At 38.2% G+C, this 25,499-nt stretch overlaps 2 protein-coding genes across 9 annotated transcripts in view; one reads left to right on the forward strand and one right to left on the reverse strand.

Annotated features, from left to right (window-relative positions):
* Positions 1–22,237, forward strand: part of THNSL1 (threonine synthase like 1) — a 31,574-nt gene extending 9,337 nt beyond the window's left edge. The window contains exons 1-3 of one of the 6 annotated variants that reach the window (XM_065831219.2): positions 15,366–15,511; positions 18,609–18,774; positions 19,260–22,237. In XM_065831219.2, coding sequence (XP_065687291.1) covers positions 19,325–21,547 — 2,223 coding nt within the window. In that variant the 5' untranslated portion in view covers positions 15,366–15,511; positions 18,609–18,774; positions 19,260–19,324 and the 3' untranslated portion in view covers positions 21,548–22,237. The other 5 variants (XM_071805240.1, XM_065831217.2, XM_065831221.2 and 2 more) reach the window with 5 other exon arrangements.
* On the reverse strand, positions 1,429–15,216 carry ENKUR (enkurin, TRPC channel interacting protein). Of its 3 annotated transcripts, none has more exons than XM_071805242.1 (6): positions 15,040–15,128; positions 13,547–13,811; positions 11,588–11,733; positions 8,306–8,532; positions 6,476–6,622; positions 1,429–1,829 (listed from the first exon to the last, which is right to left on the reverse strand). In XM_071805242.1, exons 3-6 carry the CDS (start codon positions 11,664–11,666, stop codon positions 1,656–1,658), a joined length of 627 nt encoding a protein of 208 aa, XP_071661343.1. In that variant the 5' UTR covers positions 11,667–11,733; positions 13,547–13,811; positions 15,040–15,128; the 3' UTR covers positions 1,429–1,655. The 3 variants fall into 3 exon arrangements, with proteins under 3 accessions (XP_071661343.1, XP_065687965.1, XP_071661342.1); XM_071805241.1 differs by lacking the exon at positions 13,547–13,811 and adding an exon at positions 2,223–2,280 and having other exon boundaries at positions 1,665–1,829; positions 15,040–15,216; XM_065831893.2 differs by lacking the exon at positions 13,547–13,811 and having other exon boundaries at positions 15,040–15,213.
* Positions 22,238–25,499: the final 3,262 nt, after the last annotated feature.

Below are 25,499 nucleotides of genomic sequence, written 5' to 3' on the forward strand. Positions count from 1 at the left end.
GCAGGAATACTTTTTGCATCCCTTGCCATTCACTTCCTAACTTCCCAATCATATCCTAATATCCTTCTGACAAGTTTAAAAAGCAGTCATTGTTACTGGTGAATGCTCAATGTTTCCAAGTGCGGCCTAGTTGCTTGTCACAAATTTTGGGACAGGCCATCACCTGCTTTGCATTTCCATAAATTCCACTGATGACAAATGGAAGAACCGAATCTAGATCCTCAACCTAGCTCAGCAAAATGGTCTAACGAGTAACTAAAAGCTGAAAGTGAGGCAGTGGGAATGCATGCTGTTTTGGAGTGAGATCTAGGTTGTTTTTTTTTTTTTTTTAATTTTAAGCCAGAAGAAACAGCCATGTTTAATTATATTACATTACTTAAGAAACGCATCTTGTACTTCACTAGGAGATAATGTGACATATTATTAAGTGCTTATAATTGGTGTGGTTTTGTTAAAATATACAGTATAAGTCATTATTTTCAGTAAACAGTAAGTTCATATTTTACAAAACCACAGTGTTCTTCCAGCTTATCTTTTTCAAAACCAAACACAACTGCTTAACAGTAAGTTACAAAGAACGAAATGCACATTCTTGCTCACCCATGCTTTCCTACTGCATGTCAGAGACAAGTTTAGGATGCACAAGAAATATAGCCTAGAATCACTGTGAAGCCTTCAAAGCCATTCTCTGACGAGTTTATGAAAGGAACTTAATGTACGTGAAAATTTGGCTTCTCATAGTTCATTTGAAATTTTTTACTTCATGCTCTGCTGATATCAGATACTATGATGTCACAACAGCTGCTGGTGGTAATGATTGATACCACACAGAAAAAGCTGTGTTCTGCCCCAAAGATTAAGTGGTAGGAAAGAAAAACAATTTTTCTTGTCATGCAAATAATTGCAGTATAGTGTGCTGATATAATTTCTGCCTAGGTCCTGACTCGCGTGCTTTCATTCTAGCATTACACACATAATAGCAATTGAAACACATTTTTCTACTTTAGTTATAGATTTACTATAGTATCACAGAGCTATTTGTACATAAACACACACAAGACACATGTGGTGTCTGTATTGTGTAATGTCTACATTATTATGGGCTTCCACTATAAAAATTGGTTTTGGTATAAAAAAAATAAGTAAAGTACATAAAATGTTCTGCAGAAGCCAAGCTGTTTAGAAATACAGTCACTCAGGATTTTAAGTAAAGCATAACAGCTCTTTAATAACTAGTCCAGAAGCCATCCCACCCTGTAGTTATATTTACCAAGCTGTCTTCACCAGCCAATTATTTCACTTTGTTTTGGCTATGCAAAGAAAGAAATGCTTCAAACATATGAAATAGTATTGTTTATGCTTTTTGTATTATGTTTATGGAAATCTTAGTAGTTAATAAAAATTACAAGGAATAATAGACTAAATTCATGGGTTTAATACTCAAAGTTTAATTAAGAATTTCAAAACGTTTTGTGAATTATACAGATGAGAGCTATATGTAACAAGTTTTCTAAGCAGCTACATAGTTATATTAGTTGAATATGTCTTTCTGAATAGTTGGCGGTGTCAATTTCTTCTGAGAATTTAGGGGGTGGTTCTTGGAGATGTAGGGATAGAGAAAAAGGAGGAAAGAGGCAATATCTGGAAAACATTCCTTACTCATTTGCAATGTAGATAACTTTGTGCTTCTCAATTACTTCTATGTCATGCTCCAGTTGTTTCATCTGTAATTCCAGCTTTTCCTTATGTAGCTTCTTGGGTACGGTGTCTATTTGTACTGGAAGACCCTGAAATTCATGATACACTTCCTCCCAGTTCTTTTTCAGTCCCTAGTGCCATTACAAGAAAAGAAAATATATGAGAAAAACTTCACTAAGTTTTCCTATGCACATAAACTACTTAAGGTTTTTTGTTAATATTACATTTGATAAGTGTCACTTGAATGTTAAAATAATAAATACATGGATAATGTTTAATCATCGTAATTGGACCAAATTAATTAAATTGTTAAAAGGCAAAGTAGATGAAACGGAAATAATTTTTGCTCATTCTGATGCAATATAAAAATGGTCTTTAAAAAACTCTGTGCCTTGGAGAGAGAAATTACAGTCTTTAGGAGGCAACAAAACAATAATTAAACTAGTTAATGAAGGATGAGCTACAAAAATGATTAAGTGGAAAAAAGTATGTGAATATGACTAACAATCAACTCCATAGCCTACCAGGAACACAAGGAAGCCTGTATACTTCATTTCCAGTCCTCAGTATCTTCAAGAAAAACTGCACAAGGTAAATGAAGCGTGACTCTTCCTTATTCCATATAAGGGACTTTCTATGTTTTCAGTGATCTTCAAGTAGGCAACTTGGACTGCTCCATAGTTTCTAATTCTAGTATGCTCATCAGAGTTCATAAAAGCTGCCTCTAAACTTATATCACTCAAATGCCTCCTTTTCTCCAAAATGCAACAGGAAATATCTTACAAACTGCACTAGAGCAACCACTTCCACATAAACAGCAACCTTGCTACCACAGATATCACCATTTCACACAGTGGTGTTGCCTACATTAAGTAATCACATTCTTGGAACTCCAGCCAAAATTCAATGGCAGTTTCAGTTCATCTCACCACCAGCTTCATTTTCTATAATTGAGACTTTGCTCAGACCATGAACAACAAACTGATCCTAAATATTTTAATTTCTGCAAATTACTTTGAAGAAATTCTAAATAATTGCATTTCCTTCCTAATCTACATTTACAGTAACTTCTACAGGCAACTTATTTATCATTTGGACTAAACAAGCTAGCTGTCACTGACCCTGTCAACACTAATTTCAATAGCTGCCACTTCTCTTGAATGCTGCTACGCAAACAATTACCTTACTAGAGAAAGTGAACTGTATCTTCCATATATGAAAGCTCAAGACTAAAACCCTGCTTCAAAAACCCCACACAATTATCTGAAATGTACTCATAAACCTATTAATTCAACATCAGAGACAAACTTTTATCTAACAATACATGCTGAACAGAACTAGACTGTGGTAGAGAAATGAAATAAAATTTTAAAATTGTCTTTACATCCTCATAGTTACTGCAACAATTGCTCTTACTTTCCTCAAAAGGATAATAAAAATCTACACATCCTATACAAGCATACATGAGGATTTAGCAAAGTTTATTCTTTGTATCAAATTTCCTCATGAAAACTATTTGGGTGAACTTAATAATCACACCTACTAAAAGGAACTCACGCAGCAATCAGTGAATAATATTAATACAGTAGGGCTATTAGTGAGAAAACACTTTTCGAAAACATTTTTGGCTCTCAGTTCTGTTTCCTTAGGGGAGATCACAAAGTGTCTTCAAAAATGAAGAACTGAAGTTGCAAACTAAAGTTTTCAGTTCTCCATAACTAAAAGCCGATTCAACTGACATGCTGAATTTATGGCACGTTGTGATCTCCAACCTCATGGCCTTCTTCTCCTCTATTGTTAAGCACCTTTTCTCCCAGACTGGCTAATTGACTAACATACTGAAGTTAAATTTAGAGGAATTATTCTTAATACAGACTTAGCTTTGAAGATTGCTGATCTATTTAAGAACTCAAAGACACCCCTAAGAAGTTATCTGATTTTGTCCACTCTGTGAACAGAACTCTGTATGTTCACTGTATGTACTCAGTGCTGGTGAGGCCCCATCTTGAATCCTGTCTTTAGTTTGGGCACCTCATCATAAGAAAGATGTTGAGGTGCTGGAGAGAGTTCAGAGGAAAGTGATGAAGCTGGTGAGGGGTCTGGAGCACAAGTCTAATGAGGAGCAGCTGAGGGAACTGGGGCTGTTTAGCCTGGAGAAAAGGAGGCTGAGGGCAGACCTTATCGCTGTCTACAACTACCTGAAAGGAGGTTGTAGCATGGAGAGTGTTGGTCTCTGCTCCCTAGTAACAAGTGATAGGCCAAGAGGAAATGGCCTCAAGTTGCACCAGGGGAGGTTTAGATTGAATATTAGGAAAAAGTTCTCCACGGAAAGTGTTGTCAGTCATTGGAACAGGCTGCCCAGGGAAGTGGTGGAGTCACCATCCCTGGAGGTGTTTAAAAAGCGCATAGATGAGGTTCTTAGGGACATGGTTTAGTGCCAGAGTTAGGTTAGGTTATGGTTGGACTTGGTGATCCTGAGGGTCTCTTCCCACCGAGACGATTCTACGGTTCTATGAAAAATGAGCTCTCCCCGCCAATACTAAGAAAAACATACTTTTTAACATGAACTAATATTTTACTGATTCAAAGCAGTGTATTTATTACATAGCTATTTGTGCTTTTTGCATATTTGTATCAAGCATATAAGTGTTGTCCATAAAGGTTATTCCAACAAGCTTCATATACCAATATCTACATAAATTTAAAAACCCTACCTTAACATGTGAAACTAAGAGCAACAAGGCTATTTATTTTCTGTCTTATAATACTACTTGTCTTTGCAATCCAAGCCTGTCAAGTATTTAAATAAAGCTCTTAGTCTACCAGACATCAGGTATAGCTTACAAATATATAGTAATGAAAATAAATACAGCATTTCCAAAACTTTCATAGAAGAGTCATTCATATCTTCTTTTAAATAATACTTCTTTGTGTACATTAGTAAAAACTGGTTTGAAAATCACTGAAAACAGTGAGTTTTAAAACACATCAGAGCATGCACTCATCACAATCTAGTCAATCCCTAGAGTGGAGAGATCAAAAGCACATCATGACTCCCTATGTAAAAATCTCCCTCACAGTTCTTCTGACAACAATGTAATATGCTGAGCACTGTTGCTATGGGCTAGATCACAAACTGAATAACTCTATATAAGAAATTCTAACACATGCTGGATCAGTGAGTAATATGTACTGTATTTATAAATATGCTCTTTCATTCTTATAAAATCCCAACCAAACTGAGCACAATGAAGAAAGAGTTCAAAAAATGTTGGCACAATTTTTTTCCCTTTGTTTTTATAAGTTCATGAGGCTTGATTTTGTTCTCAGACATCTATTGCCACGTATTCTTTCAAATCAGATAGGGCACATGTGCTCACTAGCAATGTCGATTATTTTAAAAGACAGGAATTCCCATGTGTCTATAGTTGAGCACTGGATAGAAGCCACATACCCTGAGGACACCAATTCCTCCTGATAATATAACTGTATAAGTAATCTGGCCCATGAAAGAGCAAACTTTTTTGAAAAATTTCAAAGAAAATACCAATTTAATGAAAACAATCTAAAACCTTTTCAATTAAAAATACTTCAGTGCACTCTCATATTTTAAAAATACACAACATAATTTTAATCAAACTAAGTGCAAAACTGTAAGTAGCTGAACTCGCATGTCTTTTTGCACATATATATCTGCTGCACAGTTAATTTCCTGGACTATTGGCTTGTCCCATACCTTTCCCACCACAAAAATACCTTAATCTTCACCCTTGCTGTTATGTTCTCTATATCGCTATCAATGCAATACTCTCACCTCTCTCCCATACTCCTTCCTAGCTTCTACCTCTCACTGCATATGCAAGAGACACCACTGTGCTTGCTTTTGTGGAGTTTGCTGATTAACCAGTTAATCTTTGCAAGTGAGTTAGACACTGTGTTTTCTCTCTAGATTTTCTGATGGCTTCTTTGGTGGGAATTTAGCATCTTGGAGATGTCCATCCATCTAATTTGTTTCAGGTGGCTGCTAAGATCAAGTTATTAAGGGACAGACTGATAAACAGATATCACAAAAAAAAACCCTAATTTTCATAGGAAATTTGGCTAAAATGTTGTAATGAGAAATTCCATTTCAAGGACTGGATATACTTTAAAAATGTCTCTTTTCTGCTCTGCTTATTTTGTGGTATTATTTATCTTTAGAAAATCTTGTGCTATTAAAACTGTATGAAAGACAGCATCCAAAACAGCTTAACCAAATAAAGTTTTTCCAGTCATAGTTCTATGAACATTTTGCAATTTAATTCTGTTTTCTGGTTTTGCCACATTTTAAAGCATAACCTTATACTTTAGTCAGTGAGGTCACAATGTGAAGACAGAAACTGCCAATAAAAGTAGCAATGTTATGCATCAGGAAATTTAAAAAAAAAAAAAAAGGCAATTTGTATTTTTCTGTGATTCACAAGTAGAGTCAGAACTGTGACTAAATCCATATAGGCGATTTTCTGCATTTGTTTGAGATTTCACTAAAATTCTAAGTCATCAAGGGGGACAGAAATCTAACAGAATTGAAATACTAGTAAATGTGGACTAAAACTGCAGCTAGTTAAGCTCCCTTCAGTTCAGTTTACAACTGTTCTACAGCTCCATCTAGTGAAAAAGTAGCTGACTCCTTTGCCTCACTTCAAAAATCTAGTATACTTTTACTATTTATATGGACTTACATTACCAAATTAATCTTTTGTATATGTTAGTATTTACACTAAATCAAAATATGCACCTGCAGAAGACTTCTCCTTTCATCATCAGACAGCCGTTTCATGGCTCTTTTCTTGAGATCTTCCAAGATCCTGGCCTCATATTCTTCCTGAGCTCTCTTTGTTTCTTCATTTCTCTGGGTTACATATTTTGGTGTAATACCGTAATCCTATAAGAGTAAGGAAGGAATTTCTTATATGTTCTTTTAAGAAGGAAACAGAGACATACCTGTCTCCCTAATATATTACATTTGCAAAGACAGCTTGAAATGGAATTTTGTGCCACTGAGCAATAAAATCTTAAATCACTGTGTTCTTAAAGTATCAAACGTGATTGTCTTTGTAGCCTGAGAAAAACATAAACAATTACCCTCATTTTTTTTTTGCAAACTTGGAAAACAACAGAATCCAGAAACCAAATCATCTGTTTATAAGAATTGATGGTTGAGTGAGGAGTTTGAAACCTGTTAATGACAGCAAACTATTTTACAAATTTACATGGTGTCAGATTCTACATTCTGAAACACATTCCTTAAATACTTTCTTGGAAAGGTCTTTCTGTATCCTGATTTTTGCTGAACATTGCATGCCACAGAAAAGAGTAAATAGTGTTTAACACATACATGAAAATTGGGCTAGTTAGGAATGATAAACTACCCCATACTGGATGTGGCAGAACTGTGTTTCTAGAAGGAAATATAATTTCTGAATATCCCAGATGTACTTGGGGGAAAACATCTATTTTGCCTTACATCCTTTGTAAAATGAAGCCTGTCTAGCTCTGCCAGAAACTATGAATTATGTCATATGTCATGTCTCTTTTTGCAGAATGGTCTGTCATGAGTTACCTATTTAGATAAGTCAGACTCCCGATAGGTCTTGTTTTCCTGAGTAGTGGAACGGACTGTCCTTATACTTGGAGGAAGTTGTCCTTAAAGGCATGCCAGCATTCTCAAGCTCCTTTGCTTTTCAGAGCTGTCTCCCACAGGGTCCTACCTCCTTGTTCCCTGAAGAAGCTGATGTTTGGTCTCCTGAAGTACAGGGTCTGTACATTACCACCTGCCTCCCCAAGGAGGAGGTGATCTTGAACTACTTCATGGCCCATGCAGCCAAGACTACTATTAACACACCTCATTTGTAAGTAGCAGAACCAGAAGAGCATGACCACTGGTTGGCTCATCCACCAACCGTGGTAAGAAGCTGTTGCTGACATGCTCCAGGAATCTTTTTGGATTGCCATTATCCCATTGTGTTGTCCTTTCAGCAGATATCAAGGAGGGTAAAGTCTTCTGTAAGAAGCTGCACTATAATCTGAAGGTTTCCTCAAAGTGCTTAAAGAGATTTCATCCAGTTCCTCACCTGATTGGACAGTCCACAACAAACACACTTTTGACACTAACTGGCCTTTCCTCTGATCCTGACCCACAAGCTCAACCAGCATGCTGCTGTTGTTCCATAGAAGAGCTCTGTATATTTGAACAGCTCCTTCATCCAAAGGGCAACCCCTTCCCTGCCTGTCTCTCCTAAAGAGCCAGCATTCATCCATCACAGAACTCCATTTGCCTTGCCATTAGATACTCCCTGGGTTCCCAATGAAACACATACGCTATTGCTTTAGTAGCACCATTATCCCAATTTTTTGCTGACAGCATAAGTGAGTGAATACAGAGCAAAGGTAAGGCACAACTCTAGTGCCAGGGATTTCTCCTTGATTAATTTCAAAGGTCTACCACAAACAGCAGCAGCATCTAAACATCTCAAAAAGAATCATAAACATTTCATAGGATAACGCAATAGAGAATCTAAAATAGGCATTGCTACTAGGATTTCCACTATAATTTAATAAAACTTACCTTTTTTTTAATATATTTTGGAACAAGTCCTGAAGGTTCAAGCAGATATTTATCTCCCTGTCTTCTATCAACATAAATAGGTTGAGGCTTTTTAGGCAATCCCTTGATAGCAGCAACTGCATTTGTATTTATAAAATTCTTTTTACTCTGAATTCCCATAACTGGGCGATCTGTCCTCCGTGGCACTGATAATGCAGGCAATTTCTTACTATCCTGTTCTTTTTTTTCTGTGAATTGAGCATGTAAACATTCTCAGCAATAATCATGAAGAGCTTTGCAATTTAATGTTATTACATTTTTCAAAAGGGAAAAATTACATACAAAATTACATAAAAATAGAAACTAACTGTATCTACAATGAAAGAATTGACTAGGAATGTACTATGATGAAAATGATTATGCTTGTTTGGCATAACAGAGGTTTCATAACCTAGGAAATACTATGTTGTTCTAGATGGTTTTGCCTTATAATATGCCACACATTTTCTCTTAAGTGCAGTAGTACAGGACCTTTTTCAAATGTAATTAAAACTACTTTTACTAGAGATGCTTGTTGTTAGGGCACTAATGGCCCTGCACCCCACACCCTTGGGCTCAGGAACCCCATTTCAGCTCAGCCCTGGGCTGTCAGTGCCTGGCTGAGCTGTCTCAGCTGTGCCAGCCCCCAGTGCCGCTCCTGAAGAGCTGTGTGGAATCAGTGGATGGACTTGGCCCCTTACCCCAACTTCTCTGATGGTCACTAGGCCACTGACAGGACATATTTTTGTCCCCACCCTGCTCTGCTTGTCTGCCTCTGCTTTGGTGGGACTGGCCCTTCTGCTGGTGAGGTTCTTGCCCAGCCTGCATTGTGGTTGCCTTCAGTTTCTGCCTCACCTCCTCTTAGGGAAAAGCCCTGCTCTTGCTGCTCCCTAATACTCACCAACAACTTCTCACAGTCCTTTCTCCAGAGAATATCAAAACTTCTCCTTTTTCAGGTTATCTTTTCTCCAAGGCACCAACAGAAAGTCAGTAGTCTCCCAAATAGTCTGACTTCAGGTGAGTGATGAAAGACAATTCATTTCCCACCATATTTCCCACTAGATATAACTCTGACTCACAGTCATTATCAGAGATAATGATTTGATTCAGGTTGTCTAAGTTCATGTTCTTCTTTGGCAGAAAATAAGTGTAATGTCACGTGTGACAGAGCTCATTCCTACAACAGCTGGTTTCCTGATACTGACTCCATGAACCAGAGCTTCCTGGGTTTTGTTTTTACAACCTGATAGCTTGCCATAACGTGGTACTGTAGGACACAGAGACTTAACTATTTCTCATAGGATATCCTTTTGGAAACAAGATCTCTGAAGCTTCTCAGTGAGCACTGGCTCACCCTTACCTGCAGTACACTGGTGCACACTTGCTGTTTTGGGAGCCCCCACTTTTGGAGCCAGCAAGCAAGCTTAGTTAAAATGAATGCCAGAGTCCAGTAATAGAAAAAGATCCAGCTGAAGGTTAAGAAACACACCTTTTCTAAGGAAGTGATGAGTAATCAGACTCTAAAAAGAATGACACTATCCCAGACTTCAGGGGAAAAAAAATCTTTCTGTCCTGTCCTTGCAATCTATTTTTTAACTAGTTATATCAAACCAAGTTTTGAAGGTGGCACAGATACCATAAAGACAATGACATAATCCCATTCAGACAACCAACAACTGGTCAAATTCCAAGTGATGAAAGAACCATGGTTTAAAAGAGGTGATTAAGCTGTGTAACTTCTCTGAGGTAGGTATGAAATTCCATCCAACAAAGGTACAAGAACTTCCTGAGTTAATGATACAGTTCTCTGTGAAGACCTGTTAGGGTCTAATCATGGCAATGAAATTACTAGTCTGGATCAAAGTTACGATGTGGCATAGTCATTTTGAGGCTCTGGTACATTGACTCCAAATACAAACACCCAAGCACATATTGCTGTTATGAAGCTCTGAATCAACAAGTTGAAACAGAAATATTGTGAACTGCTTGTCTGAGAAAAATGGGTCAGAGTGCTGTATCTCAATATATAGCAAATATGAAGTACATAATTTTATAACACAAGTACTTAAAAGGGATCTCACAGACTGTTCCACAATTTTGGTGAATCAGCCTTCTTTCCTACACCCATCTAAAACACTATTATAGCAATGCTCAGGTGTCATTAAGTACTACACTCACTGTTCAGATTTCCTGAAAAAGTGAAGACTTTATTCAAAAATGACTAAGGATGTCCACAGGACCTCTGGGACCAAAGCTTATCTTAAGGTTCTAATAGGCCATATTGCCTGAAGCATTAAAGCCTCCAAAGCCTCCTGGGACAGCCTGTATTTTCAGTGCTAAAGCCACTTGCATGTGCTGTGCAAATTTGGGTGCTGGGCTCCTACGTTCTCTTAGCGCTTTTCTATTTTTCCAGGCTAAAAACAATTTCAAGCTGAAACTTTAGAACTCAATTACAAATTCTGACAGGAATGCACTTAGAACTCCAACAGCACTAGGAAAGTCACTCCACCCTTGCACAACAAGCCGTGAGGCTGAGCATTAGAACTGTCAGCTCCTTTTACCTAGAATTATGGTTTCTGCCCAAAGACAAGATGCATTTTGCAAGAAAATATTCCAGTTTTCTTATTTCCGTGACATGTAGCTCTCAAAAAAATTCTATGCTTTGAAAACTGCCAGCCAATTTAATGCTATGGGAATAAGAACTCACAATGAGTGCTGAAAATTTCTATATTAGTTATAGCATCAAGAAAGGCACACATACTTTTCCCATATCTCTTAAAGCATTAAAAAAATTCACTTTTAATACCCCCATTTATATTATTTACTTTGATATTAATAATCAGTTGCAGAAAAGAATGGTGTACAAATCTAAACTACATAATTAGTAATTGAAATGTCAGCAGGATAGCACATATCATTAACACATCTTCGACATCTGAATAGCTGCAGCCAAAAGAGATAATTTTTCTTTGTGTTTCAGCTGGTTTTGTATCACATGACAGTAAATGCTTACTGTGTTCGCTCATCACATACATCATTTCCCTGTTGCTTTTTTCAGCATTTTATACAATAAATAAGAAATCTTTTTATAAAATGGAGAAATAACTTTGGTATCATAGATACTATAAAAGGAACAGTGGAAACTGCCCCAGCATACACAAAAAAAAAAATTGTCCACAACTGTTACTTTCAATATTAATATTATCAATTTTGAAATTTAAAAAAAAATGCATTACATTTCATATATTGCATGTGTACACTTACTTGCTGGTAGCTTGGGTTCCTTTGAATGTTTCTGCAGAAAGTTGTTTGGAGTTGGCACTGCAACTTTTGCTGGTCCCATAGTTTTGCACTGAGCCTTATTTTTTGCTGCTTCACATTTCACGGATGGTCGAAAAGTGGATATATACCTTAGACATTAAAAAATAGCCATAAAGAAGTTAAAGGTCAGAAACATATTAAAAATACTTCTTCAAATAATATAGATTTTTGCAGTAGTTCGTGCCAAAAGCCTATTTTGTTTTGTACTCTCTCCCAAATAAAGGCCATCATTCACACAACCTCCACACTAACGCTAAGCCCAGCACTTCACTGACAACTTGTACTTCTGATTCTGAAGCTAGCTTGATTCTTCCTTCCTCTCTGGTGCTCCAAAGTCAGTATTGTCACATATTGGAAAATGGTTCCTGTGTGTACTGTTCACATAAATACTGAACACAGACATTTTGAAACTCAACAAACCCTAAATTTTGGAAATAAACTGCTTTGAGTTTTGCTTGCATGAATTTTTATGAGGTTATGTATTATACACTTTGGTCTTTATTTTTTAATTAACTGAATTTTTTTTTTAACGTGGCTGTTTTGTTCAAAAATGCACCCAAAAATGCAGCTGTTGTGCATCTATAGAAAAATGAACCTACTTTTCCAGATTTTCTGTATTTGAAAGTTTGTAGTATGGGAAAGATGCAAATGCCAATGTATCTATTTCAGCTGTTCCAGAAGCTGCAGTTGCAGTACATTGTAGGGCCTTACACAGCAATCAAACACATGTAAGGAGAAGCTCAGTTGGCTTCAAAATAGATGAGATCTGTATTGATAATGAGAATATTCACTGCTTCACTCTATGGGATGAAACATATTTTAGAGGTATGCAAAACCTCATGTTTTAGAAAATATGTCAAACGTAGTCGAGAGTTGGACAGAATGTCCTTGATCATCAGTTTATCTCGATACAGTCCACTGTACCATTGTCTCAGTGTTCCCGTTGAACCATCTGTTACAGACTGTTATAAGAGATTAGATGAGATTGATGACTGCTCCGGAACAGCAGAGCAAACTGTGTATTTCTTATATTACACAGATCCAAACTATAATCCTGTGTAATCAGTGGTGGTTTTGGCACTAACTGAAATGGCTAATGTGAAAATCAGTAAGAGCTCAGACATGAAAAGCTGTATGTACAGGGTATGTACACACTGCTGTTCTGGTGTAATATTGCATATGGCACTGTAACTTCTGCTTTAATCAAAGTATGCATACATGTTCCCCAAAAGAAGCCAACTGCTGATTGTTAGCTGATTAGCAACAACTTGCCTCTCTCTGACGGACTGAGCTGTCACAGATGTTTTCCTGAAGGAGCAGAACTCCCTGTTCCTGAAGCTAAGGCTACCGTGTTGTACCTTTTAAAATCTGCCTATATTTAGAAAACATGTCATATTCATTTACGGTAGACAAAAGCTGATGAACAGTTGTTCTCTTCTTTCACAGAAAAAAAAGCCTTAAGTGTGTATGAAAAAAACTATACCATGTTTCCAGGTAAGGAAAAAAGAACAAAAAGACTACACATAATGCAACCTATTTTACAGAAATACTGTAATAGGATGAAAGGAATGATGTAATGCTGGGCCAGTGAAGGACAGTCATTGTAACAACACTGAAAAAAGCTTTTGTATATGAGCTGCAAATGTCCAAGATGTGTATTTGTACTCGATCACAACATCAGAAAATGTAAGATTTCATTAAAAATGTGGAGATATTTTGTCTTCTGGAGATTTGGTCTCCAAAATCAATAAGAGGATTATGTACATGAGATTACATACAATTCCAGAAATACCTCTAATTATAAGGAATGAGGTTTTCCTTATTTTTTTCTGTTAAATTCGTGGCAAACAGCCAAGACATAGGCACAAACCCACCACAATCATAAATTATTGCATTACTCACCATTTACTAGGAGTGGCATCATAGCCACACAGTAGAGAAAGTTTGACCTAGTAGGGTTCACACAGCCTTGGAATGAGAAAGTCAAGGAGAAGGTATTGAGTTTATTACATATTGGGATATGGTTTAAAGTTGTCTTTTAAAGAAGTCTTTTGTAGACATCCATAGGCATTCTTTTGGACAAAGAAATGTGGCAGTTGTATTTTTTCAGTTACTTTTCAGGCCAAGAAAGTGGCTAAATACTGTCACACACCAATAACAAATAGGGCTGCAAGGAAGAAAACATAGTTATGGGTGACTTGAGAGTATAGTCCATTCATTATTTTGCATGGGGAGAAAAGACAATACATTTTTAAGAAGACAGTTACTATTCCTTAGGGACCTTGGTACATCAAAGTTGGGGAAAATCAGGATGCTTGCCTTGGTTTCCTGAGTGCTACCTGGTCAGTTGACAGTGAAATACATATGATTTCATTTGGAAAAAAACAAACAAACAACTAGTTTTTGTATGCATTAGTTACAACTGGTCAGATCAGGCTATTAACCGGGTTCATCACTGTTGTTACCAGCTGGATAAGTGGGGTGAAAACAGAAGTCAATGAGATCAGAAGGGGATTTAGTCAGATTGTATCCAACCTAGAGAATCCCTTGCCTAAACTGAACCGGATGGCCATGCAGTATTCAAATCCCTGAATGGTATTAAGACAGGAATGGATTCAATGTGCTGCGTGCCTTGCCATACTGTCATTTCACTTCTGTCTGTCCGCCAAAATCACTTTTCGTTCACATTGGAAACAAAAGATGTATTATCTATTTTTACATGGAAAAGGTTCAGAACTGGGAATCTCATAGGTCTGAACCCTTTTACCTGAAAAGGGGTAACTATCTCTGTTCTGCTGAGGAGTGTCACTGATATTTTTACTCATTTTAAAGCTATTGAGTTACGACCTACAGTTAGCATTTTCAGTGAAAGAGTAACGTAATAACTGTCTTTCATATAAAGGAATAGAGACTTGAAGAAAATACCATAGGTTTGCATAATTATAAAATAAGAACTTTACAAAAACTCTCAGAGGAATTAATACTAGGGAGTCAAAGGCATTTTTAATGTTTTTGAGGTAGGGAATGAGAAAGAGAAGGAAAAGAAACAATGTCAGAAGATGCACCTGACACATGAAAAGAATGGAAGTGTGGCACAGGGAAAAAAATAAAAAACCCCACCGCTGCTCACTGAAAAATTGCTGTGTGAACAGCAAAGATGTCACGTAATTTCCTCTGCTTGCAACGAGTGCTTTGTAAGTTCTTTGTCTATGGTATTGAAGGTACCAAACTGAATCACCAGCTCATGGAGCTGGCTGTGAACCCTGAGGTGTGAGTGACTCATTAGGAGGAGCAATAACTAAGCAAGGAACTAGATTTTTTTTTTTTTTTAAATACCTGTTACTTGCCAGAACCAGTCACCATGTGTTGCAAGTGGTGCTGTCATACCCACGTACCTGGGAGGTTTGACAGGCTTCTCCTCCAGGCGGGGCAGGAGGTTATCGATATTGTTCTGGACACACTGCGCCGCCATCCTCCGCCCGGGGGGCCTTGCACGCGGGGCAGCGCCCACCTCGCGTTTCCTCGCGTTTCCTCGCTTTTCCTCGCTCCTCGGCCCGCTCCAGCGCCCGGCTCCCTCCCACCCAACCCCTCAGGCCGCCGCGAGCCCGCACAGTGTTGTCTCCGCAGTTACCAGGGGAAACTGGTTGCTAGGTAACAGCGCCGGGAGGGGGCGGGACCTACGCCGTCCCGCTTCCGCCAGGGCCGGCACCGGCCGTGTAGGCACCCTCGCTTCCAGGACTGCGCGGCAGCCGCGCAGGCGTACTTGGCGCAGCTGAAGGCGACAGGGCGCAGTCGGGGCGCGCCGTACGGCTGGGCTGCGCGTCCGTCGCGGCCGAGGACGGCGTGGTGGGGGGGTGGGGCGCGCAGGTGGGTGCGCATGCGCGGTGGGAAGCGGGTGGTGGGGCTGGGGCTGGTGGTCGCGTGAGGCGCGCGCGATGCCTGTGGCAGTTGTCCCGCTCGCGCCGGTACGTCTGAGGGCGAGTGGAGCCGAGCTGGGCCGGGCCCAACCGAGCCGGACCCAACCGAACCGGGCTCAGCCGAGCCTCGGGGACGGGGTAGGGCGAGGGCGTCCGCCTCTCCCCCGGGAGGTGGGAGCCCAGGTTGGGGGGCGCGTCTGCCCCGTCCCTGTGATGTCGCGTTTCACCGCGCTGTCGCCCCTCCTCCCACCCGGGCTTTGACACCTTTGGGCGTCGAACGGGTCATGGGGGAGCGCGGGGGTAAGGCGGGAACCTCCGCTGGATCCTACGCAGGATCTTGGTCTGTGGGATGATCGTGAGAAGGTTAGAGTCGAGTGAGTTACTTGGGATTATTTATTTTTTCTCTGCTTAAAAGCTCTGAGAAAAGTCAAATGGAAGTTGTTGTGTGTTAACAGTTTTGAAATATGATAATTATCAGTCTTGACCTACCGTGAGGTCTTTGACAGCTGCAAACTGCCACTGATGCATTACTGATTTTTAACCGTGTGTTATGTTGTTGCAAACGTTGTGTTTATACCAGTAACAAAGTTCAATTTTCACTGTAACTCTTGTCTGTTAAAATTGTGGATATTTGCTGCTGATAGAGGTGCTGCCAGCTGTCCAAATGAAGGGTCGAGGTATATTGTCAAAACTTAAAATTTCATTTGAGGTAGAGATGCAAGCTCTGCTACAAAAAAAACACAGCATTCTTTTGGGAGAATTAGCTATATCTAGAGTTGGATGGCTTGGTGTTCTAACTAGACTGGTAAACTCTACAAGATATAAAGTCTAGTTTGAGCTGGTTTTACAGTAAGGTTTTGCAAGTGAATAAAAAATGGTTTCAAAGAAACAGTTGAATTCAATGTTTGCAAGCTTCTGTGTAAATATACTTTATATGGTGCAAAAACCAATTACACTGGAATGGATAAAACTGATTGAGCAGCAGAAGAAATAAATTCCCTGCAAATTTTTGCACCAGATTAACCAAGCTGATTTCAAACATTACCATAGACTGCTTGTAGCTTCATGTAAACATGATAAACTTATAACTGCAGAAATCTGGGTCTAGTTCCATTCTTGTCTACACCTATAATGTGGGGGAATGCAAGTCCCTATGGCCTAGACTCATAAAGCAATCCAGATGTTATGGTCAGCAGCTGTCCAGCATGTGCTGAGTGCCTGCACCTCAAAGTGAGTCTGTAGTGCAACTAGCCGTGGTAGGGGGCTGCTATGCTTGGCATGGTTTGTGCTCCCTTAGTTCATACATAATGCTTGAAGTGATTCTTCCATTCAGGAGATAAAATCACTAAAACATTGTCTCTAAATTTTTACAAATGCTGATAAAACTTATTTACATCTAGATGTTTAATACAAATATCACTTTCTGGTCCTGTTCCTCTGGATGTTTGTATCCACTAGAGTGCATTACTAGTATGGTATAGCTTTATAATTATACTGGGTATTACAACTGCTCTTCACAGATTGTTTTCTCTTTGACTATTACGAAAACGTTACATTTTATCTACACATGACCATTCCCTTCTACTTCACAGGGATTGGGAAAGTGTACAGTATGATGTGGACATCTTTACTCTGATCTATGCTGTGTAATTACAGCATGTTCATCAAATCACAGCACTGGGTGCCAATACAGGGACTTATTGATTGCAAGCTCATCTTTCCATACAGAAGTGAGCAAATGCAAAGATTTACATTTTTAGAAGTACATTGACTTTGTGACATGCTAATAGCTTGGTAAAGAGAGCAGAGTGTAAAAGATGGACTGGGGGAAGCAGAGCAGAATCTAGAGCAAGGAGCATCTGGAAGTGAAGAGTCTTGTGGTTTACCCTTACAAAACTTGAGTTTCTGTTTCATTTTTGACATTTGTGACCTGTGACTCTGGAGTAATTTGATCTCATGCATACTGATGAGGAACAGCGGAGTCTTAGAGGACTTGTGGTAAATCTAAACATGGGTTAACCATGAGTAGGTCTTTGGAAGAGGGTGCAGTTCCCATTTGGTGCTCATTTGCCTTTAGTGCAATTCCAGGCCTTCTCCTGCTTTCCACAGTGACAAAAGGCTGTTGGACTGGAGAGCATCCAGAGAAATGGCACTGAACAATTGAAGGATTTGGAAACTTAGTCTTTAGTGAATTCCTTTAATTGTTTTATTTAGTGTGGCTTGATTAGCATGGGGAAACACATTCTCATTACTTTTTTTTTTTAACTAATAGAAGTAGCTCATATATAAACTAAAAACCAACCAAACAAACCAACAACAACAACAAACGAACAAAACCACCAAAAAACCCCACCAAAACCAAACCAAGAACAAACTACAAAAAACACACACACAAAACCAACCAAACCAAACAAAAAACAAACACCACTTAAAAGTAAATGCTGGGGTACGAGCAGCTAGATTGAATCTTTAAAATGTAATTATTAGAAGTTGCTGATTGTCATTTTGGTGACATGTTACAGTGCCATGAGGAAAATAAAAAAAGTCAACTATCTCTTTGTACTGTGTACTATAGCAACTAAAAGTAATAATTTCTTTTAAAAATGTTGATTTATATATATATATATTGCAAATTATAGATAAATATTTATATTTAGAATTGATAAGTAAGTTGAATTTTTACATTAAAATTTCATTAATTTCCTAAAAGGAAGTTCATTGTTGCTTTTCTTTAAGCATTTTTTTTTTTGTCATGAACAATGAATAAATAACAATAACAAAATGATACTTGTTTGCCTACCTAACATGAAAAGTTACTCTGTAGGGATTTTCTGTGCAAATTTGAGCTGATTTCTGCCTCCCCCCCGCTTATGGAGATTTAGAGTCCTTTCCCCTTTGCCCTAAACAGCATGCATGAGTCATGTGCTGCATTTCATGCTAACACTGGTGTTGATTTATCTAAGCAAACACAATACCACATTGAGAGCTTCTTGTACTTAGCCTTTGTTGGAGATCCAGCTTTCCTTGTGACTTTTTTTTTTTCCCAGACTAGGTGTCTTCATGACGTCTTCTTTCTTTCTCTCTTGTGCTGTACACAAACTGCACTCACTACAACTCTGATATAGGAGTTCTTCACAAATCGCTTACTTGGTTTGCCACCCCTTCAGAAGAAAATTGGATGCCACTATTCCAGCCTTGCTGTTGCACAAGTCTGTGAGTTTTCCGTGTATTTAAGTTGGTCCTGCATGATGTTGTTTTTTTTTTAGAAATAAAATACAAGAAATCAAAGGCATCTTGGGAGGTGGGACAAATGCATATTTTCTTAACATTTTGATTACAAAAAGGTAATTTAGTTAATCTTCTTTATTTGTAAATACATACTTAAAAGTAATTCTGATAGAGGAAAAACTAATTGGTTTTGAATTCCTATAAACAGTATGATTTGCAAGTAGTGTTGTAGTGCATATCTCTGTTTACCCTGAGGACATGAACTGTTTGAAGCTGGATTTGTCAGTGGAAGCCAGCTGGACCTATTCAAGAGAGGGGAATGAGTCTTGTTCTGAAAAACACTTCCCTGGCACTGATGAAGTCGTAACTGAATTTATGTTTGAATTCTTGTTGTTCTTAATTTCATATCCCGTAGGTTTTTTTCCTAGATGTTTGCTGAAGGACTAATTATTGTTCTTCTCTTTTTGAAGCAGGTAAGTGGATTATCAAGTTGGCTTGAAAAAAAGAAAATAAAGGCAAAACAACCCAGCAGAAGATGTTTCGTGTTTGTCAGTATTGGCCTTTAAGACTAATAACCCAAAACAGTGTTTCAAGCATGTATTTAAAACTCATGCTTTCAAGACCTGTTGCATTTGCACAGATATGGAAGTCATGGTTCTCAAGTCATACTCTTGTTGGAAGCAAAAATATTATCCTGATGGGACCTCCAGGTGCTGGGAAAACAACAGTTGGGAGAATAGTAGGTCAGAAACTAGATTGCCCTGTCATAGACATAGATGATGATGTCCTTGAAAGAACCTGGAATATGAGTGTGTCGGAAAAACTGCAGGATGTTGGTAATGAACAATTTTTAGAGGAGGAAGGAAAAACCCTGTTGAAGTTTTCAGCATCTGGAAGTGTCATTTCCCTTACTGGGTCCAATCCAATGCATTCTGCTGGCATGCAGCATATGAAGAAAAACGGAATAGTTGTCTATCTGGATGTGCCCACAGCAGTCATTATGAGCAGGCTGAAATCAATGAAAGTGGATCGCATTGTGGGCCAGTCTCCTGGTATTTCTCTCAAGGACATACTTCAGTTCAGGAAGCAGTTCTACAGAAGGTGGTACGACATCCGTGTTCTTTGTGGAGGGGATGATGCAGCAGAGGTTGTAGCAGAAAAGGTACTTGATGCTGTGAAGAGATATCAAAACTCAGAACTGGAAACTTTCATTTCGACTAGGTCTAGTAGGTCTGAAAGGAGTATGGAGAAAAACTCTCATAAATACTTCAGTGACGTTGTTATTGAGGGCTTAGCCCCTGATGGAGGACTCTTTGTTCCTGAGAGAGGACTTCCAAAATTCACTGTTGGAGAATGGCAAAGCCTAATAGAAGCAACTTACATTGAAAGAGCCCAGGTGATATTAGAAGGATGCATACATCCTGCTGATATTCCTGCTTCTAAGCTGGCAGAAATTACTGAAACTGCTTATGGAGAAAACTTTACTTGTTCTAAAATTGCCCCAGTTAGGCATCTGGCAGGGAATCAATTTCTCCTTGAATTATTTCATGGACCAACAGCATCGTTTAAAGATTTTGCATTGCAGATGGTGCCACATATATTTGCATACTGTATTCCCAGAAGCTGCAATTACTTGGTTCTGGTAGCTACTTCTGGTGATACAGGGAGTGCCGTCCTAGATGGCTTTAGTCGTCTCCATGACACTGACAAACAGAGAATTGCTGTGATGAATTTTTTTCCTGAGGATGGAGTAAGCCCAATTCAAAAATCACAGATGATTGGCTGTCAGAAAGAAAATGCCTGGTCAGTAGGTGTCAAATCTGATTTTGATTTTTGCCAGACAGCTATAAAGCAAATCTTTACTAATTCTGATTATACTGGCTTTCTTACAGTAGAATATGGAACAGCTTTAGCTGCAGCAAACTCCATAAACTGGGCACGACTGCTTCCTCAGATAGTTTATCATGCCTCTGCATACCTAGACCTTGTTCATCAAGATATTATTCCTTTTGGAAGCCCTGTAGATGTTTGCATTCCTACAGGAAACTTTGGCAACATACTGGCTGCTTTGTATGCTAAAATGATGGGAATTCCTATTAGAAAATGTATTTGTGCTTCCAATGAAAATAATGTTTTGACTGACTTCATAAGGACAGGTGTTTATGATTTGAGGGGAAGAAAATTAATTCCCACTTTTTCACCAGCAGTAGATATTTTGAAGTCCTCCAATCTTGAGCGCTACTTGCACCTGATTGCAAATGAGGATGGACAACTGGTGACACAGTTATATAAGCAGCTGGAAAAACAGGGCCACTTCCAGCTACAGAAAGATCTACTTGAAAAGCTTCAGCAGGATGTGGTGGCTGGGTGGTGCTCTGAGGAGGAGTGTCTAGCTGCCATTCACTCTGTATACAGTACTACAGGATATATTTTGGATACACACACAGCTGTTGCTAAAGTAGTCGCAGATCGATTACAAGACAGAACTTGCCCAATTATTATTTCATCTACGGCTCATTATTCTAAGTTTGCACCTGCTATCTTGAGGGCCTTGAGGATTGCAGAAATAAAACAGAATCCATTAAGTCAGCTTCACTTGCTGAATTCTTACAACCCTCTGCCTCCGATCCACTGGGGCCTATTAGAGACCCTGAAAAAGAAGGGGAATGAGGATCACCGAGTCTGTGCTGCTGATATGAGTATGCTGATGTCCTGTATAGAAACCTTAATTCAAAATCATTTTATGAAAGTTTTCTGAGTAGTTGATCCGATGTCCACTGTGTCAATTGTGAGACCTTATTAACAATCTGCATGTTTTAATAAGGTCATGATTCATCTGGCTTGTGTCCAGGCCACAGCGTAACAGCCACAGTTTTACACTCAGTTATCAAGTTTTGAACGGTATTTGTAAGTAACACTTGAGAGTTTTTATAGATGTCATGTAGCGTTGTGAATTGAGAGTGTAAAAGATTGGAATACTTTTTTGCAGGTCGTGCATAGTAGAGACAGCAGTAATGCTGGCTTTCCTTGGTAGTGTTGTCTTCTTCACAACCCTGAAGCATTCTCTGTGAAAGGAGGAAGATAATGAAGTCTGACTTTTCTGAAACTAATAGCTCTTGTTTTGTTGCGAGAATAATATGATCATTTGGTTAATAGGTGATTAGTTCAACTTTAACTAACCTCACTTAGCGCACTGAAATATGGTAATGTATTATAATGATGTTTGTATGTTACTAATGAGGGTCGATTTCACTACGAAGTTTGAAGTATACTTGTATTGTTAATCCTTGAACTATTCAGTCTGGTGGTATGTTAGATTCTTGTATAATGTTTTTTATGTATTGTGAAGCCAGCATTTATATAAATCTGGTTATTTTGTTTTTCAGATTTTTTTCCCCCAGATATTTTCCTGTGTAAAATAAAATCTTTCATTTGATATTTTTAATAAGTTTTGAGATGTGACTCTTCCTCCACTGTATTGTAGTCTCTTTCCTAGATCTTTTCTATTTGAAACCTTTTTTAATGCTATAGAAGAATTTGCTAGTAGTAGCAGCAGTCTCCTTATATAAGAACCACATTTCACTATTTATGTACGTTTATTTCTTGTCTTCTGAGCTTTGAGAATATAAGTTTTATCTTAGAAGTCACATAGCTTTCTTATTATAATTACTTCTGTTTTCATATTTTTAAAAAAATTACTTTCCTTGATATTCTATTCTAGCTTTGTATTAATTAGTACATGAAAGAAGCTTCCCAAAGTTCTTGGGATCTCATAAAGGAAAGTGAAGGATGAATTCCAGTGTCTGGAAGGTGTGATAGCATCATAGGTATTCATTGTGTAAGTTAGAACAGATCTATCTTAACAATCTGATTTTGCTAATGACAGGCTGTTTATTGTTTTTTTGCATCAAGAAAAAGTAGAGCAGATTGCCCTAGGAGATCATGTGGTTATGGACAAACTTACTGTGCTAACTGTAGTTTATATATGGGAAGGGCATAAAGTATAACTACATTTCACACTAGTAGAAAAGCTAAAATGATATATTGGCAAGTTTTGAGTGGCATAACTTACAGGGGAAGAGCTAGGAGTCATCGCATGTGAAGATGTATAGCTATGGGAGGTTGTGCTTCCTGACAAGATTCAAATAGGGAAAGTGTTGGCAAGGGAGGTGGTAATTGACAACACTTTTGCCTCTTCAAGAGGCAACATCTCCTAGATGTCAGGACTCAGTTGGTATTTTGAACTGTGCCTAGATTGCCAAGCTTCTTTCACATGTCTGCTTATACTTTTTGCCACATTAGAAGTAAAGAAGACACTGTCTAGCAAACTATTTTTAAAAATTGTCATTTCTTCCGGTGTAAGGTAAAGGCCCAAGTATGATGTGTGTTTGCAACAGTGAATACATTATACAATAAAATTAAATGTCACTGATAACAAAGGTGTGACACAATAGCTTTCTAGTTTCTGCCATTCTTGGATGCCTTTTCAGGACCTTTCTGTTTTTTTTTCTCTGCTCAATCCTTGTTCACTATTTCTGTGGTAACTCTGGAAAACAGTTTGTTATTTTTATTTTCACAGAATCATAGAACAGCCCAGGTTGGAATGGACCTCAAAACATCATCTGGTCCAACCTGTTGTGAGAAAGGGAACCTAGATGGGATTATCTAGCACCCTGCCCAGCAATTTGTCACATGCTGTTACAATACTTTATAGAAATGTCTACAAAGAAGAGCTGTTTTCATACAAAGTACGCAGAAGAGAAAAGCTGAGATTCTAAAGATTTGGCTAGAAGCCAGCGTTCGACCTTGACTTAACTGATTATTAGATAAAACAGTCAAAACTAAACTAACAGAGAATTTATTTTGGCATGACTCAAAGAATATTTCAAAATTCATGGCAGCAACTCAAGCTTGGATTGAAGGAGAGCGAATTAGTAAAATTCCTATTAGCTATTTTCATTTCACATGAGCCATTATAACCGTTGATATTAATTGAATAAGTAAAAAAATGAGCAGTTGTAGTTAGTTATGGGCTTTCTATGTGAAGTTATGGTTTATAAAGGCAGCGGTTAAAGAGCATGTATGGTATTACTATGTTTCTCAGGATTTCTAAAGGTTTTTACAATACAGTATTAACTAATTTTTAGACATAATGAATTAATTTTTGGACTTCCTTATAACTTTAGTGGACTATTTTTATGCACCAGATCTGCTTGTGGATTCTAGTAGTGGGCACTGTAAAATGCTGCAGCAGTATCATGGTCCTGGATATACACGGTACTTGTGACCCCATGCTGATGCTGTGTGGTGGTAGCTGTAATGTACAATGTTGTGTTTTGCCTTGTCCTGCTGGGCCTGGAGGGATGGAAAAGAAACTATCTCCGGTGTATTTGTTATGATAGCTGACTTCAGAGGGATAGGATAATGATAGAAGCACTCCTTCCAGCTTCCCAGCCCAGCTTTTCTAAATGTCAGTCAGAAAAAAACTGTGGTTCAACAAACATTGTGCTACTGTGACTGTGCTTTTTCCCCCACTATCAGTATTATGAAAGATTCAAGGGGCATTAATGTTTAAATTGGACACAGGTGTCATTTTTTTTTGTCTTTTGCAAATGTGCACACTAAATGTTGTCATGCAATATTTTCTGTTAACTTCTTAAGGCAGCTAACGATGCACAAAAGAAAATCTATATTGCAATGGTTAGCAGGATTCTTTAAACCATTTAGGCTTGCTCCTATTTGTCCAAAGATAGGATGCTGCAGTCTAAATCAATGTTAACCAGGTTTACAGAGAGTGTGAGCATGCACGCATACATATTTGTACTAGCTTTGCTGAGCTGCAGCAATAGCATAGCTTTAGTTAAGCTATTCTTCTTCTGTAAAGATAAATCTTTACCGAACACTAATACTACATGAAAAACCATAAGGACAATTGTAACAAATGTATGGACAAATGTAATGTCTATATTTACACATTTTATTATAAGAATATTTATATGGAAAATACTTCATTTGCTTACAGACTTGCCAGCTGCTCACTGCGTGTCTCTAGTCACAGTCCTGTTTCTCAGGGTGACAGAGACTGATTTGAGGTAAAAGGTGAATGGAGTGCCTAGGGATGACTTCAGAAGATAACTCTGTTTTCTTAGTATCTCACAATTTAGGAAGAAGAGCTATTTAAGTTTCTGAGGTGATGGGATATTTTAGCAGATGGAAATCTGAAGGGAAGATTCTTGTTTTTGAAGAGGTCGACTTTGCTCTTTAAGGACATCAAGAACACATATGGTTATTAAGTATATCATGTTTGGCATGCCTGAAACATCATTAGTCATTTGTATGCACTATATTTTTTTCTACATAAATACTGTGGGATCAACTCTGTAGCATTGTCTTTGCAAATATGTTCTTAAATACCTATCAATGTGATGTAAAGAAAATCCCCTAGAGGAAGTGATTTCAGAATTTGATATTCTTAAATCTTGAAAGAAGTGTTCTGTCCTGTGTTTAATTGAAAGTTAGGTGTATATTAAATGATCTAGTAATTAACTTTGGTTGGTGAGATAACTTACATCATCCTGGAAGGAAAGTATGTATAAAACAATAAACCCACATCAAAAATATCAAATGTCTCTGGGAGCAGAGGTTTGAGGGCATCCTTACCAGACAAAGCAATGCTGACTTTGAACAGTGTCTAGAGATGATGTGCATGC

The sequence above is a fragment of the Patagioenas fasciata genome, chromosome 2 (genome assembly GCF_037038585.1).
Source record: "Patagioenas fasciata isolate bPatFas1 chromosome 2, bPatFas1.hap1, whole genome shotgun sequence".
NCBI lineage: Eukaryota > Metazoa > Chordata > Aves > Columbiformes > Columbidae > Patagioenas > Patagioenas fasciata.

Bases quoted from the DNA above. Each gene is read 5' to 3' on its own strand.
- ENKUR (XM_065831893.2), bottom strand. From the start codon at position 15,116: ATGGCGGCGCAGTGTGTCCAGAACAATATCGATAACCTCCTGCCCCGC. The intron at 11,734-15,039 runs GTACGTGGGTAT...TTAATGTCTAAG, and splicing joins AAGCCTGTCAAACCTCCCAG to GTATATATCCACTTTTCGAC. The intron at 1,830-6,475 runs GTGCATATTTTG...TAATGGCACTAG, and splicing joins AAAGGAGAAGTCTTCTGCAG to GGACTGAAAAAGAACTGGGA.